This window comes from Phasianus colchicus, chromosome 19 (genome assembly GCF_987193195.1).
Source record: "Phasianus colchicus chromosome 19, bPhaCol1.hap1.1, whole genome shotgun sequence".
NCBI lineage: Eukaryota > Metazoa > Chordata > Aves > Galliformes > Phasianidae > Phasianus > Phasianus colchicus.
Genome location: NC_143454.1, coordinates 11,681,071 through 11,701,185, shown reverse-complemented (window position 1 = coordinate 11,701,185; position 20,115 = coordinate 11,681,071). Strand labels below are relative to the sequence as shown.

General features: G+C 54.7%; 1 protein-coding gene across 6 annotated transcripts in view; it reads left to right on the top strand.

Annotated features, from left to right (window-relative positions):
* The window catches only part of NR6A1 (nuclear receptor subfamily 6 group A member 1), a 66,647-nt gene that overhangs the window by 28,018 nt on the left and 18,514 nt on the right, over positions 1 to 20,115 (top strand). For 3 of the 6 annotated variants that reach the window (XM_090121684.1, XM_090121685.1, XM_090121683.1), the window contains one exon: positions 18,408 to 18,638. In XM_090121684.1, coding sequence (XP_089977810.1) covers positions 18,408 to 18,638 — 231 coding nt within the window. Of the gene's footprint in view, positions 1 to 1,408; positions 11,716 to 12,322; positions 12,431 to 14,742; positions 15,202 to 18,407; positions 18,639 to 20,115 lie in introns of those variants that run through there. The other 3 variants (XM_090121687.1, XM_031601979.2, XM_090121686.1) reach the window with 3 other exon arrangements.

Here is a 20,115-nt window from a genome sequence, read left to right as displayed (position 1 = left end):
GCTTTTGGAGCCCTCTCCCATTTCTGGGCACGAGCAGTAGGAGCAATCGCCCACTTGGGAACTTTCTAAACTTGTTGCAGTGCTTTCCTTGAGCAGGACCAGCTCATTTCGTTTCTAAAGCTCAGGGACCAATAGAAAAAGTTGATGAAATCTAAGTATTTCCTTAAAGTGTACTAAACGTACAGGTTGGCTGAGTTTTATTGCGGACCGAATCTGGTGCAAGCGTCACAGTGAGTGACAGAGCGCAGCGCGTTCAGCAAACACACGGCACTTCTCACGGCATAAGTTTGGCTAAGCGATCTTCGCACGACGCTTTCCACACGTTTCAGGCATCTGCGGAATGCTGCACCCGGGGTTCGCGTTACCGTCAGATTTGGGGTCGGCCGCACAGCCCCGCACCGCCGCCCCGCTCCGCCCCGCACGGCCGCCTTTGTCCCCGGGCGGCTCCTCCCGTCCGCGGCGCCGCGCCCGCCCCGGGGCCGCGCAGTGTTCGGTTACAGCGCGACTTTCTTCTCCTCCGCTTTTTCCTTTTTTTTTTTTTGTTGTTGTTGTTTTGCTTTTTGTTTTGTTTTTTTTTGTTGTTGTTGTTTTTTTTAATCCCCGTCTGGGGATGGGGCCGATATGGGGCGGGGGCTCTTTCCGCCCCGCTTCGCGCCCGGCAGCGCACGAAGCTTTGTACGGCCGCCGCGCGGGGCCGGGCCGCCGCTCCGCAGCTGGCTTACATTACGCGATGGATATAAAAAGCTTCTATCGGAGAACAAAGGAGCACGTGTAGAAACGGGGCTGGAAAAGCCCCTGACAGCCCCGCGCCCGCCGGGCGGCAACGAGCTCCGGCCGCACGCCCAGCGCCCGCGGCCGCCCCGACCGCCCCGTCGCGAACGGAAACCCTTCATCCTTACCTACGGCCCGGCGGCGCGGTCCCGCGCTGGGGGCACCGCTCGGGCGCCCGCAGCTCCGGCTGCCCCTCGCGGCCCCGCCCGCTCCTCCCCGCGGCCGTGCCCGCGGCGCCCGCCCTGCCCTGCCCTGCCCTGCCCTGCCCGGCTCGGCGCTCGGCCGGCGGCGGCTCCGGGGGCGCGCGACGGGCGGGCGGGCGCGGCGCCGAGCGGCTCCCGGCGCCCCGCAGCCCTGTCTGCGCCGCCCCGCCGCGCCTTTATAGCGGCCGCCGTCACGTGCGCGCCGCGACGCCGCCGAGTGGCCGCGCCGCGCCGAGGGGCGGGATGGGGGCGGCCGCGCCCGGCGGAGCGTGGGGCCGGGGCGTGTTTGGGTGTCTGGCGGCGGGGCCGGGCCGCGGGGAGCCGCGCCGGGGGCGGGCGGGGACGGGCCCTACCTTGCGGCCGCCGGGGACGGCGCCGTGCGCGGGGCGGGGCCGGGTGGGGGTGAAGCGCTCGGAGCGCGCTCTCGGGCGGAGAGCGGGGAGTTCCGCCGGTTTGCGGGTTTCGGTGTTTTAGGGGTGATACAAACTGAGCCGCTTCCGCTGACTGCCGGCCTCGGGTTGCCGAGGTTGCCGGGGCTGAGGTTGAAGGATTTCCCCGCGGGCAGCGGGGCGGCTCCGTCCCCGTCGCCGAGGAGGCAGAGGGGCCGAGGCCCGGCCCTGAGGAGCGCTGCTGGGCGGTGGGACACGGGGCGCTGAAAGCCTTTCTCAGCAGCTGGATCCGCAGTTGCGTGGCTCCCCTGCCGTGTCCCCGTGTCCCCGTGTCCCCAGCAGCACAGTGAGATGCTAATGTCTGCAGTGTGGGGCTGCACGCTGGGGACGTACTCTCTCCGGAGAAGTGTTGTCAGTGGGAGACACAGAATAACAAGATTCATGAAGATTGGAAAAGACGGCTAAGATCAGCTCCAAGTGCCAGCCCATCCCACCGTGCCTGCTAACCATGTCCCACATCTCCGTGGTTCTGAACACTGCCAGGGACTGCCAACTGCAACGATAGATGGGGAGAAGCGAATTTCCTCATCTCATTCTCCTTTGCTCCCAGTCCCTTCAGCCCTCCTTCTCCACTTGTTCTGTCTTTGCAGTGTGGCAACCCCCAGCTCTCCGAGCCCATCAGCGTGCCTTGCCGGAGCCACTGTGACCGGAGCCCTTCCCACTCCTTCCACATGGCTGTCAAAGCATCACTGGGAAGGAGGTGCTGCATGCATCACACAGCGTGCCCCCACAGGAGGGGGGAAATGGGGCTGCTGATGGCACTGGGAGGTGCTCCTGGGATGGGAGAGGCAGGGGGCCCTCCTGGAGTTCTTCACATGGGATTCTATCATCGTTCCTAAGGGCCAGGTATATGAGTACACGGAACGTGAAAGTAGAATGAAAAATCTAATGACAGGTCTGTAACAGTCACCAAAAGGAAGCAGTTAGCAGCAAAGGGTGGCATGCTGCTCAGTGGTACCCGGGCTGTCGGTGCCGTGCAGCTGCTGGGGATGTGGATGGGGTGGTTCCAACCTCCGTCAGTGAGAGCAAAGGAGATAGCGGTCCGTTCAGCCACAACCCCAGGTAGCTCCTCCTGATTTTAGACAGCTTCCGTTCCCCCTCCCACTTCAAGGATTGCCCTTATTGTTTTTCACTAGTTGAGGTGTTTGACCACTGCTCCCAAAATAGATGATGCCATGGCCAAAATATGTTCCTTGTGCCCTAGGAGTGCATTTTGGCTCCTGAATGTGGTCCAGGTGTGGTCATGCTGCCTGTAAAGAATGCGGTATCTTTGAATCTATTTATGACAAACAAAAGCTGGATGGCAGGAGCATCCCTGGGGGCAGCGTGGTCTCTGAGAGCCGTTGGTGTGGCTGCTGAGCCCTGGGAGCTCTGCCAGGCTCTGTGCGTGGCCTCGCAGGTGTCCGAGCGGTGGAATCTTCGCGCAATATCCGTCTGCTCTCTGCTGGTGCTTTATGCTTAGGACTGCTTTAAACAAACAAACGGAGCAGATTTGGTTAGAAGGCCTCTGGTGAGCCTGTTATAGGATTTGTAGCAATAATATAAAAGTCCTGGAGTCACCTTAGTGTCAAAGTTTTGCTGCAGAGAATTCACACAAATTGAAAGAGAAAAATGGTGGAGATTGTTGGGCCACCAAAGGAAGGGCAGTGCAGGGAGCATCACGTGCTTCTCCCAGTTGCTCCCGAGGTTTTTTGGCACTTCCAGCCCTGGATGAGTTGACACAGTTGGAGGGAGGAGGGAAGGAAGGCCTTTCCCTAAGTCTGTTCAGGTCAGACGCAGCCGCCGCAGCCAGCAGGTGCCTGGCCCAGATGTGGCCCATTTTCCGTGACGGCCCACAGCACGGCGCTGGGAGCCGCGGGCTGAACCCCAGGGACCCGCCTTCCTCTTCCCGTGTCACCTCTGGTGGGGCTCCAGAGAAGTGCGGTCAGAGGACGCTGCCGCGGGGCTGCGTCCCGTTGCTCCGTTCCCGCAGACTGGGAAGAAAACGGTTCGGGCTGTGGTGGGCGGGGCGGCTGCGGGATGCGGTGCCGCTGCGGGACCCGCTGTTGTGGCTGGAACCCAGCGGCACTGCTGGGCGTGGGGGCAGGAGCTGCCGTGCTGCCGCCTTTCTGTGCGTGCGTTTTAAAATCTCGCTCACAGGCCACGTAGCCCTTCGAGTGAATGACATCAGCCTTCCTGAGCGTTACTATTGAAATGCGCTGTGTGCTGCGGGATCGCACAGGTGGTCACACAGTGCTGTTATCCCTACAGCATCGGGAGCCGGGGAGTGGCTGGGGCTGCTCGTGGAGACGTGAACAAGGGGAAGAAATACAGGGGCAGGGCTGAAACAACATCACGAGTCAGTGGCAGAGGCAGGGATGGGGTCTGCTAACTCTGTGCGTGCATTTGTTTGTAGGATATTCTGCCAGTATTAATAACAAAAGAATTGGCTCCATTTCCACGTTTCAGCTGTGGAAAACGCGTGGCTGTGTTCCTGCAATCAGGGAAGCACCACACGGGCAGCGTCCCCAGGGCTGGCTTTTTGCGGGGCTGTCACCTTCTGTAGCCGTCAAGTGGATAAAGAATTTTTGTCATGCTGCTTGGTGAATGAGGTCTGTGCTCTGCAGGAGCATAAGAATGAGCTCTGGAGCGTGCATCATCACGGAGCGTGCAGTGGTGGTGGGAGCCTTACAAACTGGAACGTACCTTTGCTCTGTGTTCCCTTCCTCCCCTCGGCTCTGGGGGGATGCAGTGTGGTTTCTGTTGGCCGTGGGGCTATTTTCTGACTGCTACTAAAGTGTTGGGAATTGTACGGAGCTGCCGGCCCTCTGCTTTAGCATCATTCAAACCCTCGCGTTTAGAGACCGTGCTGATATCTTGGTGTTCTTTTTTCTTCTTCATCTTTTTTTAACTACTAAGGAAATTTGCATGAAAATAGAATCATTGTTTCTGAAGAGTTCCATCTGCTCCTGCTGCTTATTCTGCTTATTCTGTAGCTGAAGTCATAATCCTCTGTTTGTGAAATTTCCCACTGAAGAGGTTTGGGGCTCTCGGTGCAGTTTCAGCACAAAATTTCAGAAAAGGGGAAATACAGACAGTGCACCTAAAAAGAAAAAAAGAAAAACAAAGTGTTGCGCTGACATCAGAGCTCCGTGCCTTCATGCCCGTCTGCGGCTGTTGCACTGCAGCTCCGTAGGGACGGCGCAGCGAGGTGTGCGGGGCTCAGGGCGGTGCGGTGCGTGCGCAGCCACGTGCTGACCTCCAGCCTGCCCAGGTGTGTGCAGGGTCAGCTCGAGCCCCTCGGCACAGAACGTGGGCAGCCGGGCTCCTTCCCCACAGCCGCTGCGGCCCCAGCAGCGTTTGCCCTGAGGCTGCTTTGGAGTTACAGCCTGCGAATGAGGTGGAACCTTTGTGTCGTTCTGTCCTCCTGCTCCTGGGTTTATGCATTCTGTGGCTGTGCGTAACACCGTGTGCACGTGTGTGTTAAACGCATTCTTGCAGTGGCAGCAATAGGAAATGGAGCCTCTGTGCACAGCAGTTCTGCCTGTCCTGCTAGGACCTCTGTCGCTATGCAGAAATACTGCAGGAAAGTGGGTCAGGGCGCGGGGCTGCCGGGAGCCCCCTGCCAGCGTGTGCTGCGGGAGAACGCTGACCTCCTTTTGCACCGCTGTGCGCTGCGTTGTGTGCGGTGAAAAGCACCACGTCCGTGTGGTTGGGCTGTGCTGGAGCTGGTAATGAAACACGGCGTTCTGCTGCGGGAAAGCAATGGCTTTCCAGCACGTTTCAAATCTCAGATTTGATATTTTCTCTGTAAATTTCCCCGCAGCACCTCGAGCACCCACAGCACCTTGCAGCACCCTCGGCACCTCCCGGCCGTGGGCTGCTGCCCCCCAGCTCTGCCTGCAGCCAGAGCAGAACCTTTTCGTTTCCCAACTCCATGTACAAGTCAGATTTATGATTTACCTCTGTATGGACAAAGGATAGCTGCTATCAGCAGATCTGCATACTTTGCATACAGTTGTGCTTTGTAAGCTCCACAGGAAATACACGTAGCTTAACAAAGTCAGAGCTGTGGGCCGCTTCCTACTGCTGCTCTCTGGCTGTGCAGTGCTTTGCTGTGCCGCAGCTCGCTGTGCCCAGGGCTGGGTCACACCGGTGGTACCACGCTGTGCTCAATGAGCACGGAGTGCTTCTGGGCCCAGAGCACAAGGGAATGCTGCAGGCCCATGCACAGACACTGCTCCGATCAATGGAAGACCATCACCACTCCTACATGGAAAAAAACCTCTGTAAAAGTTTGTTCTCAGCTTTGGTGCCTCCATTTTGCTCTATCACGTATCTGGCCGTAGGCACTCAGACGCATTCTGATGTTTGTGCCTTGCTGCTGTGCTGGTCAGGCTTTGCTCTGTGCAGTGCAGCCGTGAGCTGTGAGCATTGCATTCTGCACAGTGGTGCTGGGGCTGCTCTGCCCTCGAGCTGCAGCCTGACTGTGGATCCAGACTGCAGCCACCTGCACACCACACTCCAAACAAAGGTGCAGTGCCATTGCTTGCATGTGAATTTTTTGTGTATTTGTTTTTTTTCTTTTAAAATTAATCATGCTTTTTATTTCTGTGTGCAGAAACATTGCAGTGCACACGCATGACTTGGGTACAAATTGTGCACAGCTTCAGCTCAGCTATAAACAAGACCAGAAATTACATGTAGCACTGTGATTTAATTTTCTCTGACATATTGAGTCTATGTTTTAGCCTACAGAACTCCACAGCTGTGCCCTAATTCTCCTTTCCTTGTGATCTCAACATCGCTGCCTTTTAAGGCATTGCTATTCTTGGATCTCAGCAGGACACCATGTTACATTGTCACCGTAAACTTGGTAGTAGTGCATCGCATGAAGTCGCCTCGCTCTGCGCTCGCGGATGAAACGTGCAAGAAGGAGTTTGTAGCAATTCAGTCATTGCATGGTACTGATGGGAGCACTTTGCATTCTGCATAGCGGTGTATATCAAACTGCAGGTAGAGATTCTTCTGTGATTGCTGTCTGAGGGCGCAAGGAAAACATTAATATTTTGTTACAAGTAACGTGCAGTAATGCAACTGGTTTTTGGCAATGTGTCTGAGATGGCAGCGCACACAGGAAAAGATTTCCTACTGTAAATAGCAGGGTCACCACCCCGAGGCTGGCTGTGCTGCTTGGCTCAGCAGCCTTCGTGGCTGCGCTGCTGGGCTGCACCGCAGTGCTGCCATCTCAGAGCTCTGCGGCTGCTCCCGCGGTGCAGTGTGGCACAGTTTGCTGCCTTTGGGGTAGGAGCTCACCAGCTGTGAGTGGGACTGCTCTGGCACGTCACGTTCCGTCCCACCGCTGTGTGCTCAGGTAGGAGAACGTGAAAGCGAGGCAGTGTCTCCTGCGAACAGCACAGACTGATTTTCTGTAGGTGCGTGCGGTCATCAGGGCAGCCCTGCGCCGTGTGCTGGCACTGTACCCATGCTGGGCACTGGGAGGCTGTTTGCCTTGGCTCCCAGGTACGTAATAACAACACGAAGGCATTTTGGTTCAATTTTAACTTAAAAAAAAAAAAAAAAAAAGAGCAGGCTTACCTTAAACAATCTGGAAATAAATCTGGACATTTAATGCAGTTGGAATTTCAAGTATTTAACTCTGGAGCTGCTGGGGATGGCACGCTGGTCCCAGACCCAGCACACGCCAGGTCCCTGTCCTGGCCATGGGCACAGTGCCCCTTTGTGCTTGGGTTCTGTGGGCAGAGTGCTGGGCAGAGAGAGGGGGAAGTGGGGAAGCAGGAGCTGCAGCAGCCACTCAGAGCCCATTTTTTTGAATGGGTTTGCGGAAGACAGAAGAATGTTGGGATTACGAATTCTTGATTTCTTTTCTGGGTTTGGAGAAGAGTGCTATTTGTCATTCTTCCTTCTGAGCTTGCATTGCTGCTGTATGTTGCCCTGGTCCTTTCCCTGTCTGCTCAAGTTCTTTACCATTGGTTTATTTCTTATTGTGTGTGAGTGTGTGTGCAAGGTGACCACGTTTCCCAGCTTCTGCTGCTTTCCTCCTTATTTGTGAAATTAAGGGGCATTCTTTAGGACACAGAGAGCCCATTTCTCCCTAAGCTACCTGGTTGTGTTCAGCAGTTTCTTGACTACAGGAATCTCACCCTACAAACGTGCTGCAGTTCAGGCACTCAGTGTACTTGCAGCTGGTTGTAGCTGTTCCCAGATGCAGTAGCCGTCCTCCTCGAGTACATCATCTTATTACCATAGATTTAAATATTGGATTTACAAGATGTTGCAGCCCAGTGCTCCAGTGGTATCGTATAAGAGACATCACAATAGATACGGAGTTTAAATGGCTTTGATACAGACAGAGGTCAGAAAAGGCAAGATAGCAGCAAAAGAGGCTATGTCAAAAAGTAATTAGAGCAGGACAAATGGATTGTGCAGGCATGTCGAAGGCTTTTATTTCTGTAGGCAGTGAGTAGGAAAGGTGTTAATGTAATGTGACAGATCTGGAGCAAAAATGAGGGTGCAGGGAAAACAAATAGGAGCTGACCAATGGAATGGTTTAGATTATGAGGTTTGCTTTAACATAATTTGATTACACATGAAAGAAATGTTTAGTGTAATTTTTTTGAAAATCTAATTGTCTTAAAGACAGTGTGTTTGGTTCAGCCCTTCCAAGCAAAGCAGTGTGGGTCTGCAGCAGCCCCGAGACACAGTGAGCAAGCGAATGGCACGTCCTGTGCTGCTCACAGAGAGCAGGATGGAAGGCTCTTTTTGCTGATGTTAATCTACTAACACTGCTTTCTCTTTGCAGCCACGTACATCTTAATTTGGGACCTCGTTCTGTTCGGGGTGGGTGCATCTGGAGCCTGGGGGCTGCTGGTACGGATTGTGTGAAAACTTTATTGGGAGGGAGAGACTGGAACAGAGTTAGCGGAAGGGAGACAGGGAGGTAGCTGCTGCTTTCCAGGCCGTGGCTCTTGCACGGCGCAGAAGTGAGAGTGCTGTCAGGAGGAGGCAGGGGGCAGCAGTGCAGAAGGGCCCTGCATTTCCAGGCTGCTCCAAAGGCCTGGGCAGAACGGAAACGTGAGGTGATGGAGGCACTTTTCTTAAGGAGCAGCAGATAAGACTTGGACTGGATGTTTAATCCTGGGGCTACACCATACATGTTCAGCCTGCTACTTTTATGTTTTTGTTGCCCTCTTTTAATCTGTAAGACTACAAACGCCATAACAACAACATTTAATTTGAAAAATGAGAACTGTATGAAAATGTAGAAGGTGGCATCCTGCTGCAGTGGGATCCTACGAGTGCTGCAGGTGCTGTGGGATGCTGTGGGATGTTGTGGGATGCAGCAGTGCTGTGGGATGCAGCAGTGCTGTGGGATGCAGCAGTGCTGCTGGTGCTGCCCTCTCCTGTCCAGCTGCTTCCCTGCAGCTCCCCCAGCGCAGGCTCTGGCTGCAGACCGGGGCTGGCAGCAGGGCTGTGTCCCTGGGTGCTCGCCGGCAGAAGGCGAGGACAGAGTCCTGCCTCACCGCAAGGCACAGGAACGCTTTAAGGCTGCACTTTTTTTAAAGCAGCTGTAAAAGCCCAGGGATTACAAATTGCTGTGTTTTGTCTGTTTCAGTGGAACACATATTTAGCTTTGTTTGGCAGCAGCACATGCAGCTCAGGCCTTGGTGCTCACACTTATGTCACACCTTCCCCTGAGCTCCCCCTCCTCAGTTCCCGCGTGGCCCCGTTGGTGCGTGCAGCTCCGCACCGCACGCTGTGTGCTCCTGGTGCCGCGCAGCAAGCAGCCAGCTGCAGTCAGGGTGTGCACGATGCAGTACCACACCTGCAGCATTAGGTTGGAAGTAGTTCCCCCCTTACTTTTGCTGTCTGACCCAAAGTTTGAGGGGATGTTCTCTCACTGCTTTTTGCTCTGGTGATGCCAGGACACAGGTGCTTCCCAGCTGCTGAGCCAGCTGCTTGCAAGTACGATAGTACTGCCGGTTGGGGGTAGCAAATTGCTGGCTTGTTGCAGAGCACCAGCATCTCAGCGTAGGATGAGGCTGATCTGTGCACAGAAAGCTCCTCCTGCTCAGGGTTAGAAAGGAGCTTGATTGCCTGCTCATAGAGATGTAAAGCTTTCCCTCTGTAATTCTCTTTTCTTGTACTTGCCCACTAAGGCAGTAAAGCCATATACTTCTCCTTCCTGCACTCCCATTTGTTTTCCTTTCTCCCTGAGGAGCCCTTAACCTCCCCCTCTCCTGCAGTCGCACAGAGGCAATGCCCACTCTTTGTCACCCATTGAGCAAGGGATGATGAAACTCTTCTTGTAGACTGCTCCCTGAGCCAGTGTGGCAATGCAGTGCCCACGCAAGTGGTTATAATCACTCCTTGCAGTTCCTTCCATAGCTTCTGAACAATTCCCTTTTAAAGGAGAGGGCTCATTTGGCCACGCACGGCGCTCCTGCTGCAGGCAGCTGGTGGGAGCCTGCATCTCCAGGGTGAGCAGTGAATGCATCTGTGAGGAAAAGCCCACAGCAGCACTCTGTACTTTTGCAGAATACCTTTTAAAGCCTTGCACAACTCTTTGGCATATTTTCCTTTTATTACCAGTGATCTGCTGTGTTCTGAGCAGTTTGCATGATGCCACAGTTCGGTGTGCAGAAATTACAACAACACAACTTCGTTCTGCCTCCACTTGCATGCCAGTGGCCATGCTGATATTGGGCTGAGTCACAGCAGCAGCTTGCATGCAGGCATACCGGCAGGCTTTGACTTGTACATCTTTTCCCACAGTTCTTTGTGGCGTTAGGAATTGCTCCCTGATTTTCACACCCGTGCAGTGTTACACGGGAGTAAAGATCTTTCTGATAGGCTTTGTGCAGAATACTGGGACTAAGAATGGGGAAGGAGCAGATGCTGCTGGCGGTGGAGGTGCCTCTCTCTGCTTCCGCCCCAGCCCTGTGCAGGATGCCCTGGGTATCTCCGTACCTCCCCTATTGCTTCCTTTGCCCACCCCCTCGTGGCCATAATGTCAGGACAATAACTCTGTTGCAGGCGGTGCTGTCGCTCGTCGAGTCATTGCAATATTTTCAGCTTTTCGTGCTGATAACTGTTGGTATTCTAAAATTTGAGCTGTCAGTTGCAGTAGTGTCATGGCTCTGTGTTTTTATTGCTTGTTTGTTTGTTTGGGTTTGGGAATGGGCTGATTCAGGGCAACACAAGAAACAACCACAATATATTTTCTTTTACCAAAGTAGCTGTAAGGCTGCTTGGTTCAGACAATAGAATTAATCCATCTTGTCGTCCTTTCCTGCCCTGCACCCCATTCACAGCTCAGCCTCTCATCTTACAGAACCGTTCCAGATTTCTGCAATTAATTTCTTCCCTGACATTATGGACATGAGTAAACTGTGGCACAAGTGTTTAGCATGAGTTTGGAGCAATTTGGAAGACTTGGGCTGTCTGGCCAATTACCTTTTTCCCAGCACCAGATTTGTCTATACTTGCAGCTCTACTTGGATTTGCAGGATTTTTGCCATCCTGCAGTTCGAGCTGCTCCAGCAGCAGTGTGAGCAGCGCTATGCTGTCCTGCTGTCCCCAGGGCCGGCTGCTGTATGTCAGACCACCTCAGTGCTGTGGTGCTCTGCATTCTGCTCACACGTCTCCGAGGGGATCCAGGAGCAGAGCGGGGCGCTCGTGTAAGATAAAGAACATGGAGATTTTGGAGCAGGCACGATTGTGAGCAGCTGTGTAAACAGCACGGCCAGGGGCCGGGCTTACCTTGGCCGTGCGCTGGGGGTGTGGATAACAGGCTCCTCGTGCCAGCCCTGCTTCGGTAACCTCTGCAGCGAGAAAGGAGAGGTCAAAGCAGAGAGCATGTCAAGGAGCAGCGCAGCGGATCTGCAGATTTACAGCACCAGCATGGCAAGGCCTTGGCAGGGCTGCAACGCCTCGCTGCCACCTCGCGCACCTGCTGTGTGCTGGGGGCAGGGTGAGGGTGGGCACGGCAGGACTCGGCAGAGGGATCCGGCCCCACCGGGCAGAGCATGGGCTGTGCTGCACCAGGGGTTATTGGCGTTGCTGGATGTCACCAGAAAGCAATAAAATGTCAGGCTCGGGAGTGAGTGAAATATGACCTCTTTTGTTGCCTCTGTGACTTGTTTGCTTTAAGGCGGCCATTTCTCAGCATGGCTGAGCCCTGCAGCCCTCAGGAACGGGAGCAGGCCGCGGCCCCGCAGCTCAGTCAGTGGAGGCGAGCGGAGTTTGGCGTTACGGAAGCTCTTTTGGCCGCTCTTAAATGCCTCAGCGCGGTGAGCAGCGGCCCAGGCGTGGGAGCAGCGCCGGGTGCTTACCGCCGAGTTGTGACCGCGGCCCGACTTGGCAGCAGCCCCACGTGCAGCCCCTGCCCTGCGCTCCGCTCGGAGCGGTGCCGGCGCGCTGCCGCGAGCCCGGCGGGCCGCACGAGGAGCGCCGTTCCGCAGCGGGGCGCGACCCGGTCGGAGCTGATCGGCGCGCTGCGGGTCTCGCGGCCCGAAGCCCAGGGCCTCGGGGAAAGCGAAACGCGTGCGCGGCGCTGGGCTGCGCCCGGCCGTAGGGCTGCCGCGGGGCCGGCGCCGCCCGCGCCCGTTGGCTCGCGCTGTGCCGGAGCTGCCGGCGCCGGGCACGGCCGCGGGGATTCCGGGACGGCAGCCGCCGCGGGAACGGAGCCGGGGCTCGGTGCCCGGCCTCACCCCGCAGCCCCGGTCCCCCGCCCCGCCGCGGTACGGGCCGGCTCTACCCGGGGGCCGCCCCCGGCCCGGCCGGCAGCGGAGGAGGCTGAGCCCCGCCAGGCCCCGCGCTGGGGGCCGCCCGCCGAGCCCCGCGGTGACATCACGGCTCGTTAGCATAGGGTCGGCCCGCGGGCGGCGGGCGATGGCCGAGGCGGGCAGCCCGGCCGCGCCGCTGGGCTCGCTCCGCGCCGCCGCGACCATGAGGCGGCCCCGCTAGGAGCCGGGGGGATGAAGCGGGACTCGACCTGCATGGAAGGTGAGGCGGGGCCGGAACGGACGGAGCGGGGCCGCCTCGCCCGGCGCCTTTGTTCGGGGCCGCGCTGCCCGCGCTCCGCCCGGCTGCGCGCTGCGGGTCCGGAGCGGGCGGTGGGAGCGGGGAGCCGAGAGCTGAGAGCCGAGAGCGGCTGCGGCCGGCCCGGGCGCGGCGCTTTGTTGCGCTCTCGCTGCGCTCCCGCTGCTGGGTTGCGGCGCTCGGAGCTGTGCTCTGCCCGCGGCGGCGAGCAATTAAAACGAAATCGTTTGTTCTGCGGCTTGATTTGTTTGTATTTGAAACTTCCTAATCCGTTGGACCATCTGGAAGAGCTTTTTTTAGTATCGTTAATTACGGATGGTACCGGGGTCATGCAGGCTCCCGATAAGGCGGCCCCATCCCCCCGGGACCGGCGCTACTTCGCAGATACTTCACGGCTTTTTTTTCCCCGTGATTGAAGGCGGTGGCAAAGCCCCACTAAACGCGCTTCGGAGTCAGGGCAGAAATACTTCGTGTGAAAGCGTTAAAGGGAGACGCGTCGTGTGCTCCCGGCCCGAGCTGCCTAGTGCCCGTCTGCCTCCCTGCGGCTCCCGGCCGGCCTTTCTGAACCCGACATCTCTGCTGCACATCGCTCTGTGCTCGCTCGTCCAGCTGGCCTCGGTAGCGCAGTCATTGTAGGAAGGGAAGCTGTAATCTTACTGCTCTGCAACTTATCAATTTTAAAAAATGGTCTCAATCAGATTTTAGTCGAGAGCATATGGCCGTGCTGGAACAACAAAGTTTTTTTTTTTTATCTGGGATAACAGAAAGTTGATGGCCGAGGAAGCGGAGCTCTGTGCTGATGTGCGCGCTGTGAGCAGAGCTCCCCCCGCAGCAGCTGCAGGCTGCCATTCCCTGCGCTGGGGCACAGTTTGGTGAGATGGGCTTTTGTTCCCAGGGCTTTGTGCAGCTGGCCGTGCCGTGCCGGGCTGTTCCATGCTTGTTGCCACAGGCTGCGCTCCAGGTGAGCCGTACAGCGCTGGTGGCGGCCCTTCAGCTGGGACGTGTGTCCCTGCATGGAGTCGTGGGGTTCTCCTGACTTGTGGATGGGAGGTTTGTTTTGGCTAAATCCTCCTGCAGGATCAAATTGATATGGAATGCATCTGTATGCGTTGGTTGCAATTAGTGGGTGAGGTAGCACGCATGGGTGCACTGTCCGAGCACTCTGTGCCTCCTTAGCATGACATCTTTTTTACAGTAAGAAGAAAGAGGCAGCAGGCTGCCTCTTCCCCCCCCCCCCCCCCCTGCTTCTCTTTTCTTTCCTGAGGCTGTCCGCGTGCATTAACCTTTCCTATGGCTGGTGTCAGCTCCCCAGGGCGATGCCCGGGCCCCAGCAGCTCAGTCACTGTTTTTCTTGAAAGGAAAAGAAAGTGAAAGAAATCGCTAGGTAAGAGAAAGGGGAAAAGTGATCTCGGCATGTCTGCTGGTGTTTGAGGCTTCATTGGAGGGGAGAGGCAAGTGAGGTTTGGGTGGGATTTAACACGTGTGAGCTGTCCTCCCTGTGCCCCTGGCAGCTGGTGTGGAGCAGCTTGGGAATTCAGCATGCTGAGCAGTGCTGTGAGCCCAGAGCTCCAGGGAGAGTGAGTCAAGAAGCAGAGGAACAAGATGTGGTGGTGAAGATGTTGAAGCTATTGATAAATTGCAGTGCTGAGTGTCATCTGTAATCTTCTTCTCAAGGGGACATTTTCTTTGCTTTAAAGTGTGTTCAGTTGCACAAGCTGGAATTTCTGGAAACTGCAGCTTCCATCATCCCTTGTCAACAAAACTAAATCCCAATAAATTCCCTTTTTGGGATCCCCAGTGGGGGTTTTACATCTTCGTGCCTCGGGTGCGGAGGTGTCGATGTTGCAAAGCCCTGGTGCTGCAGGCAGTGCTCTGAGCGTGTGCACATGGGCTCTGTTTCCTGGCAGAGCTCTCACGGCTGCTGGAGCTGCTGTGCTTTTGAGCTGCAAAGCCTTTCTGCAGCCCTGGGACTGCTGGCATCTGTTCCCCCAGCACGCGTGGTGCTGCCAGCCTGTCCCGAAAGCAGTGAGCGATGATGGATGCTTGCTGAAGTCTGAATGCAAGTCCCAGCACTTTATCTGCGCTGTATTTCTCTGCTCATTTGTGTGCTTTAATGCTTTCTGTACTTGTGTACAACCGTGCCCAGAAAGTTGAGTGCTGTGTGCTTCAGTAGGAATCTAAGGTATTTCCTCTTGAAAATTCACAGGGATTTTTTTTATTTTATTTTATTTTATTTTTTCTTTTTTAGTGTTATCAAGAGTACTTGTTTCATTGAGGGAAAAAGTAAGTCTTGTAAAAAACAAGTGCACGGCTTCTCCCGTGCAGACAAGTACAGGTCCCCCCTGCTCCCTCGCACTGTCTGTGTGACTCTTGTGTAACATCATAATATTCTTGTAGAATTTACGTTGTATTAAAACGTGGTATGAAACCTACCATGACCTTTGAAAACAATACATCCTTTAATGTGGCTTTGGGGAGGGGTTAGTGAGAGAGTAGCCATAAAAATCTTCAGGGTTCAAGATGAGGTTGAGATTTTTGTGAGTGCTTTTGTCGTGGCAGCAACTGTTTGATTTAGTGGCCCCTGCGACAATAGGTGGTGAGAACAAAGCCAGAATATCCCGCGTATGAGCCCGTTATGTGAGAGACCCATCAGGAGAGCTGAAAGGAAGGATGTTTCCAGATAAACCACATGCAAGCCATTTGGAATAACTCATTATCAGCGGCTTTGGTTCTTAGTGAGTATTGTCATGTGTGGCTGTTAAAACCAGAGGAATTAGCGGGAGGAGGGAGGGCTGCTTTGCTTCCAACAGTTATCCCTACAGTGTTCCCATGAAATTTCAAGGTGAAGGGAGCTGAGGGCACCCAGTGCAAGGCTGCTTTCAATCCACCTGTGCTTTACAAGCTCTGTGGGGCTCAGCCCCAGCGATCCTGGTGTTGGCTCACAGGAGGATCTTGCACTAAGTGGTGTGAAAAATAGCAAAGGTCAGGAGCTGGCAAACCCCTGGGCTGCAGTAGGATCATTGTGGACCTGACCACGGTTTCTGCAGGACTTTTTAAGCCGCTGAAACTCTCAGGCACTTATTTTCATCCAGCAGTTTTGTTGGAGTAGCAGCTTACGGGGTACATGGGCTTCTCTTTCTCTGCTCCCAGTAGGTTTGTTTCTTTGTTCGTGGTGTGTGCCACTGTTCTATGGCAAATTTTAATCTGGAAACATCCCAGTGAGGAGTTTCTGCAGCACGGCACGTGCAGCTTGAGGTTCCAGTGGCAGCAGGGTTGCTCACACCACTGCCTGCTAAGTGGGGAGATGGGCACTGCGAGGGAAGGCCCTGATCCCTGGCCGCTTTCATTAGCCGTGCTTCCTATGTTCTCTTGGCGACAGCCCTATTCTTCCCATAACAAAAAGCTGTGCCTGGAAATGAGCCCTCATTTAAATCCCCACCATTGGCTTGCAGCCCGTGCAATGGCAGCGTGTGATGGCAGCGCTGTGCGGTGTGTGAGGGGCGGGCAGTGTGGGTTTGCAGCACCGTGCAGGGTGTGAGGCTGCTGCAGGCTGGGTTCACGGCTCTGGGAGCGGAAGGGGTGAGGAATGGAGCTGGGCTGCGCTGAAGCTGCAGGGAGGTCTGCTCGGCCACTGCGCAGCCCCCTCAGCTACCAGAGAGCTGGAGGTGGAGATGATGCAGTTCCCAGCTGTGGGTGTGCCTGGGCCTCCAGCGAGATTCCCAGCCTGCTGGGAGCCTCACGGTCGTCCTGCTGCCTCCTGGGGCGCATACCTGAGCTGGTCAGTCCTGTAGAACTGGGAGTGCTGTGGAGCAGCGATGACACTGCAAAGGCTTCTTCAGTTAAAGTTTGTGTTTCCTTTGCCCAGGCCTTTATTTTAAGTTTCTAGAACAATTGCAGTGAAATTTGTGAACTTGCATGCTATTCATTGCTAAATCTGAAAAATGACTGCCAGTTGGTTGTGGTTACTACTGGGTTTGAGCTGTGGAGAGAGGCACGAATGAGAACAGCAGCTGGCTTAGATTTTTGGTTGGCTCATGGAGCTGAAAACTGGTTTTGTTCCTGACCCTAATGGGCTTGGCTCATTTATTGCTATTGAGCTCAGGTGTTCTCTGGTAGTAAGGAGCTACCCAGAGGTTTGTCAGCTGATCCAGATTTCATGAGGATCAGAGAGCACCTGGCTGTGCCTCCTGTCCTGCTGCTCCAGACAGAAGGGTCTGTGATGCAGCCCCCAGGCAGCAGAGCACTACACCCCCGGGCGGGCACGGCGCAGGGGCAGTGCTCTGCTGGGGAGCTCCTGCTCCTCTCCTTCTCCAGCTTTTTGCTGTGTGTGGTAACTTCCTCAGGCACTGCTGCATGCTCCCCATTTCCCTGCGGATCTGAGCTGTAGCTATTATGGGAGCTTCTGGAGCAGTTTCTGTTGTGTGATTTGAATCCTAGGCAGCGAAGGAGCGATTCCACACATCAGGCCCCTGATGGATGTACGTGCTTCCGTCTGCCTTCTAAGCAGTTTGCTCTGTGTGCGAAGGGCTGAGGCTGGCTGCTGGAGCTGGGTCACAGCGCTCATGCTGGGAACTCCGTGCAGCCATTGCCACCTCCTGGTGCCTGTGGAAGCTGCGGGCAGCTGTGCACATCAGTGCGTAGTTGTGTTCAGGCTAAGAATGAGACCTTCTTAACCAGCTCTCAGAAGAAACACAGCACAGCAGCATGCAGAGGTGCGGCTCCTTGAGTCCTGTGACCAAAACCCACACAGAATTCTTCCCGCGCCTCGCCAGGCTAGGGTGCCCATGTGTCCACATAATGACCGACATTTGGGAAAGAAGCTGAGTGAGGGATGTGACAGATCTACGTGTCCCACTGCACGCAGGAGCAGTGCCCACCTTCTGAGTGGCTCTGCTGCACGGTCAGGACTTTGTTGGGTTAAAGTGCTGGGGCAGGAGATGAGATGTGTGAGAGGTTCCTCTGGCCTGTGGTTGGACAGCTGCATAAGGCTGCAGCAGTTTGGTGCAATTTGCTGCCACCATTTTAATGCAGTTAACTTTTAATGTGAAGCAGGATTTAGATGTCCCTCTAGATAGCGAGCATGCATCTCGGTTAAGGAAGTTGGTTGCTTTAGCCATCATTTACTTTTTCTTTTCCATTTGACATCCATGTCTATGAAGATTACTGTGTGCTCACAGAGGTTCCTACTGAGCGGTGCATCATTCCTCTTCTGTCTCAGAGGGGGCTTTACAGTCTTAAGGTACTGAATTTAATATGACAGCTCCTGTTGCTGGGGGTCGTACAGTTTACATTTTTTGTCATCCAGAGGCCTTTCAAACGTTTAGAAAAGGAATAGTAAAATCAAGTAATGGCAGCTTAATCTCATGATCATTTTGGTAATAACACCCAGGATGTGGGTGCGTTGCAAAGCGAGGTCTTTGTGGAGGTGGCCATGTCTTGTGTCCCCCTCCCTGCCCCACATCCCGGTGCCAGCTTCCCGTGTGCAGTGCAGCATCCCACTGCTGTCTGCCAGGCATTCTGTGCTTTCAGTGCAGAGACCTGCTGTGCAATTTGTAACCCAAGAAGCACCCAATCTTCCAAACTGCTGCATATTTCTGGTAAATCACAACTAAGAAAGAGAGCATTTCCAGAGGCTGTCTTTGAGACAAATTTGAGGTGTACTGTTCTTTGTTCTTGTTGTCACTTATTGAGAATTCCTGGACTTAAATCCTGTGGGATGTGTGAGCTCAGATGGTTTAGCCATGGAGCCCTGCATACTCCTGTGCCCAGCAGTAGGGCTGGCTGGTGCCTGGGCTGCTGAGAGAGGAGTTCCAGCGTGAGCACCTGTGAAATGTACTGTTTTGGGATGTGGCCATGGAGCAACTCCAGTCCCACTGAAAAAGATAAGGTGGCTTGGTGAAGTTGTTTTGTTGACCGCAGAGCCCTTTCTGTTCTCTTCCAGATGACCGGGTTGATCAGCGAACCTGCCTGATCTGCGGGGACAGAGCTACGGGTCTGCACTATGGCATCATCTCCTGTGAAGGCTGCAAGGGGTTTTTCAAAAGGAGCATTTGCAACAAGCGGGTTTACAGATGCAGCCGAGACAAGAACTGTGTCATGTCACGCAAGCAGCGCAACAGATGCCAGTACTGCCGGCTGCTCAAATGCCTCCAGATGGGGATGAACCGGAAAGGTAAAGAAATGTGAGCTTGGCAGTGGTGGAGTCTTGGGTGTGAAACAAAAACTGTGGCTGATCTCAGACAGACCATCCTTTGCCTTTTCAGCGTAAATAATCAAAAATTAAAATTTTATTTGCAGCCATTTAAATAAATGTTGGCCTATCTCAAATTTTTTGGCTTGCCTTTGTCCACCCCTGCCCCTAAGGCAGGCGGAGTCCCAGCTCAGTCTTGCACAGGTGGGAGCATATCTTGTCATCACAATTATATAAACTGGAATATTTTATTGTAAATTGTCTAACTCTGCTGGAGATCCGTTGTGCAGGGCCAGGGGCTCTGGCAGCGGTTCCGAAGCCACCCTGGTCTTTGCTGCGTGCCCCCATTCTATGGAGAACACCCTGTGCTCTCCCACAGGTGTCCGGTGCTGCTGTCTGTCCTGGCACCAGGCACAAAGCTGCGTGGCACGGGGCAGCGCTGCCATCTCCCGGCCAGCAGGTCCCTCGTCCTGCAGCTGCGCCTTCGTGCGGATGGGACACAGCTGCTCGTGGGCGGTTATTTAGGACTCTTTGCAAGCACTTCAGGATTGCTGCGTGCAGCAGGGTTTTGAGCTACACCTAAACATCTGCAGAGTTCACAAGGTAGAAACCTCCCAAACGCACAGCACAGTTGGTGAGGAAGGGACAGGGCTCAGCGGTGAGTCCCGTGCTGCCACCTGGGGACAGGCTTGCCAATATGGGAAAATTACTGCATAATCAAGTCACAAAGTTCATAACTGGATCTACATTCTTGAATCCAGATAAGTCATAGAGCTTAACTTTTGAAAGGAACTTGCTTTGAGGAAAGTTTGGCTGTCCTGCCTGCCGGAAGGAAGACAGCTCTCCTGGACAATGTGTGTTTTGAACCAGCCAGCCCTCTGGAAGCCTTTTGATGGTCTATCAGCAAACCCAAACACCTTTTTGCAGCTTACACAGCTAGCGAGGCTTACAAAACTTGCACTTGGCAAAACATCTTGAACACAGTGTAATCTGGGAGACAGAGGAGTTCCAAGACAGAGCTGTAAACAGCAGGGCATGGTGTTAGTCAACAAAGGCTGAGTTGGGTGTTTATCTTCACTGATATCCATACAAAACATCTCAGCAAATAGTATTGCCAAGCATCTCCAGGTATGGTACAAGAAATTCCTGCTACAGGAATTTTCACTTAGATTTTCTCTAGTTTTCTGCTTCTGGAGAGCCCCCCCCATCCCCATGCACTGTACAGCAGGGACAGCGACAAGGTCACAGTGCAGCTGGGAGAGCCTGCTGCCAAGTCTGCCCGGCCGCTGGGAAACAGCTTGGGCCCTGATAAACATGGGGATGGGGACCAGGTGGAGAGGAGGCACCGCAGACACTGCTTCTGTGGGGTTGCTGTGATGGGAGGAGGGCTCCAGCAGCACCTCTGTAATTGGGCTTCACTGCAGCTTTCTGTAATCTGATTAAAGAGCCTTATGAACAC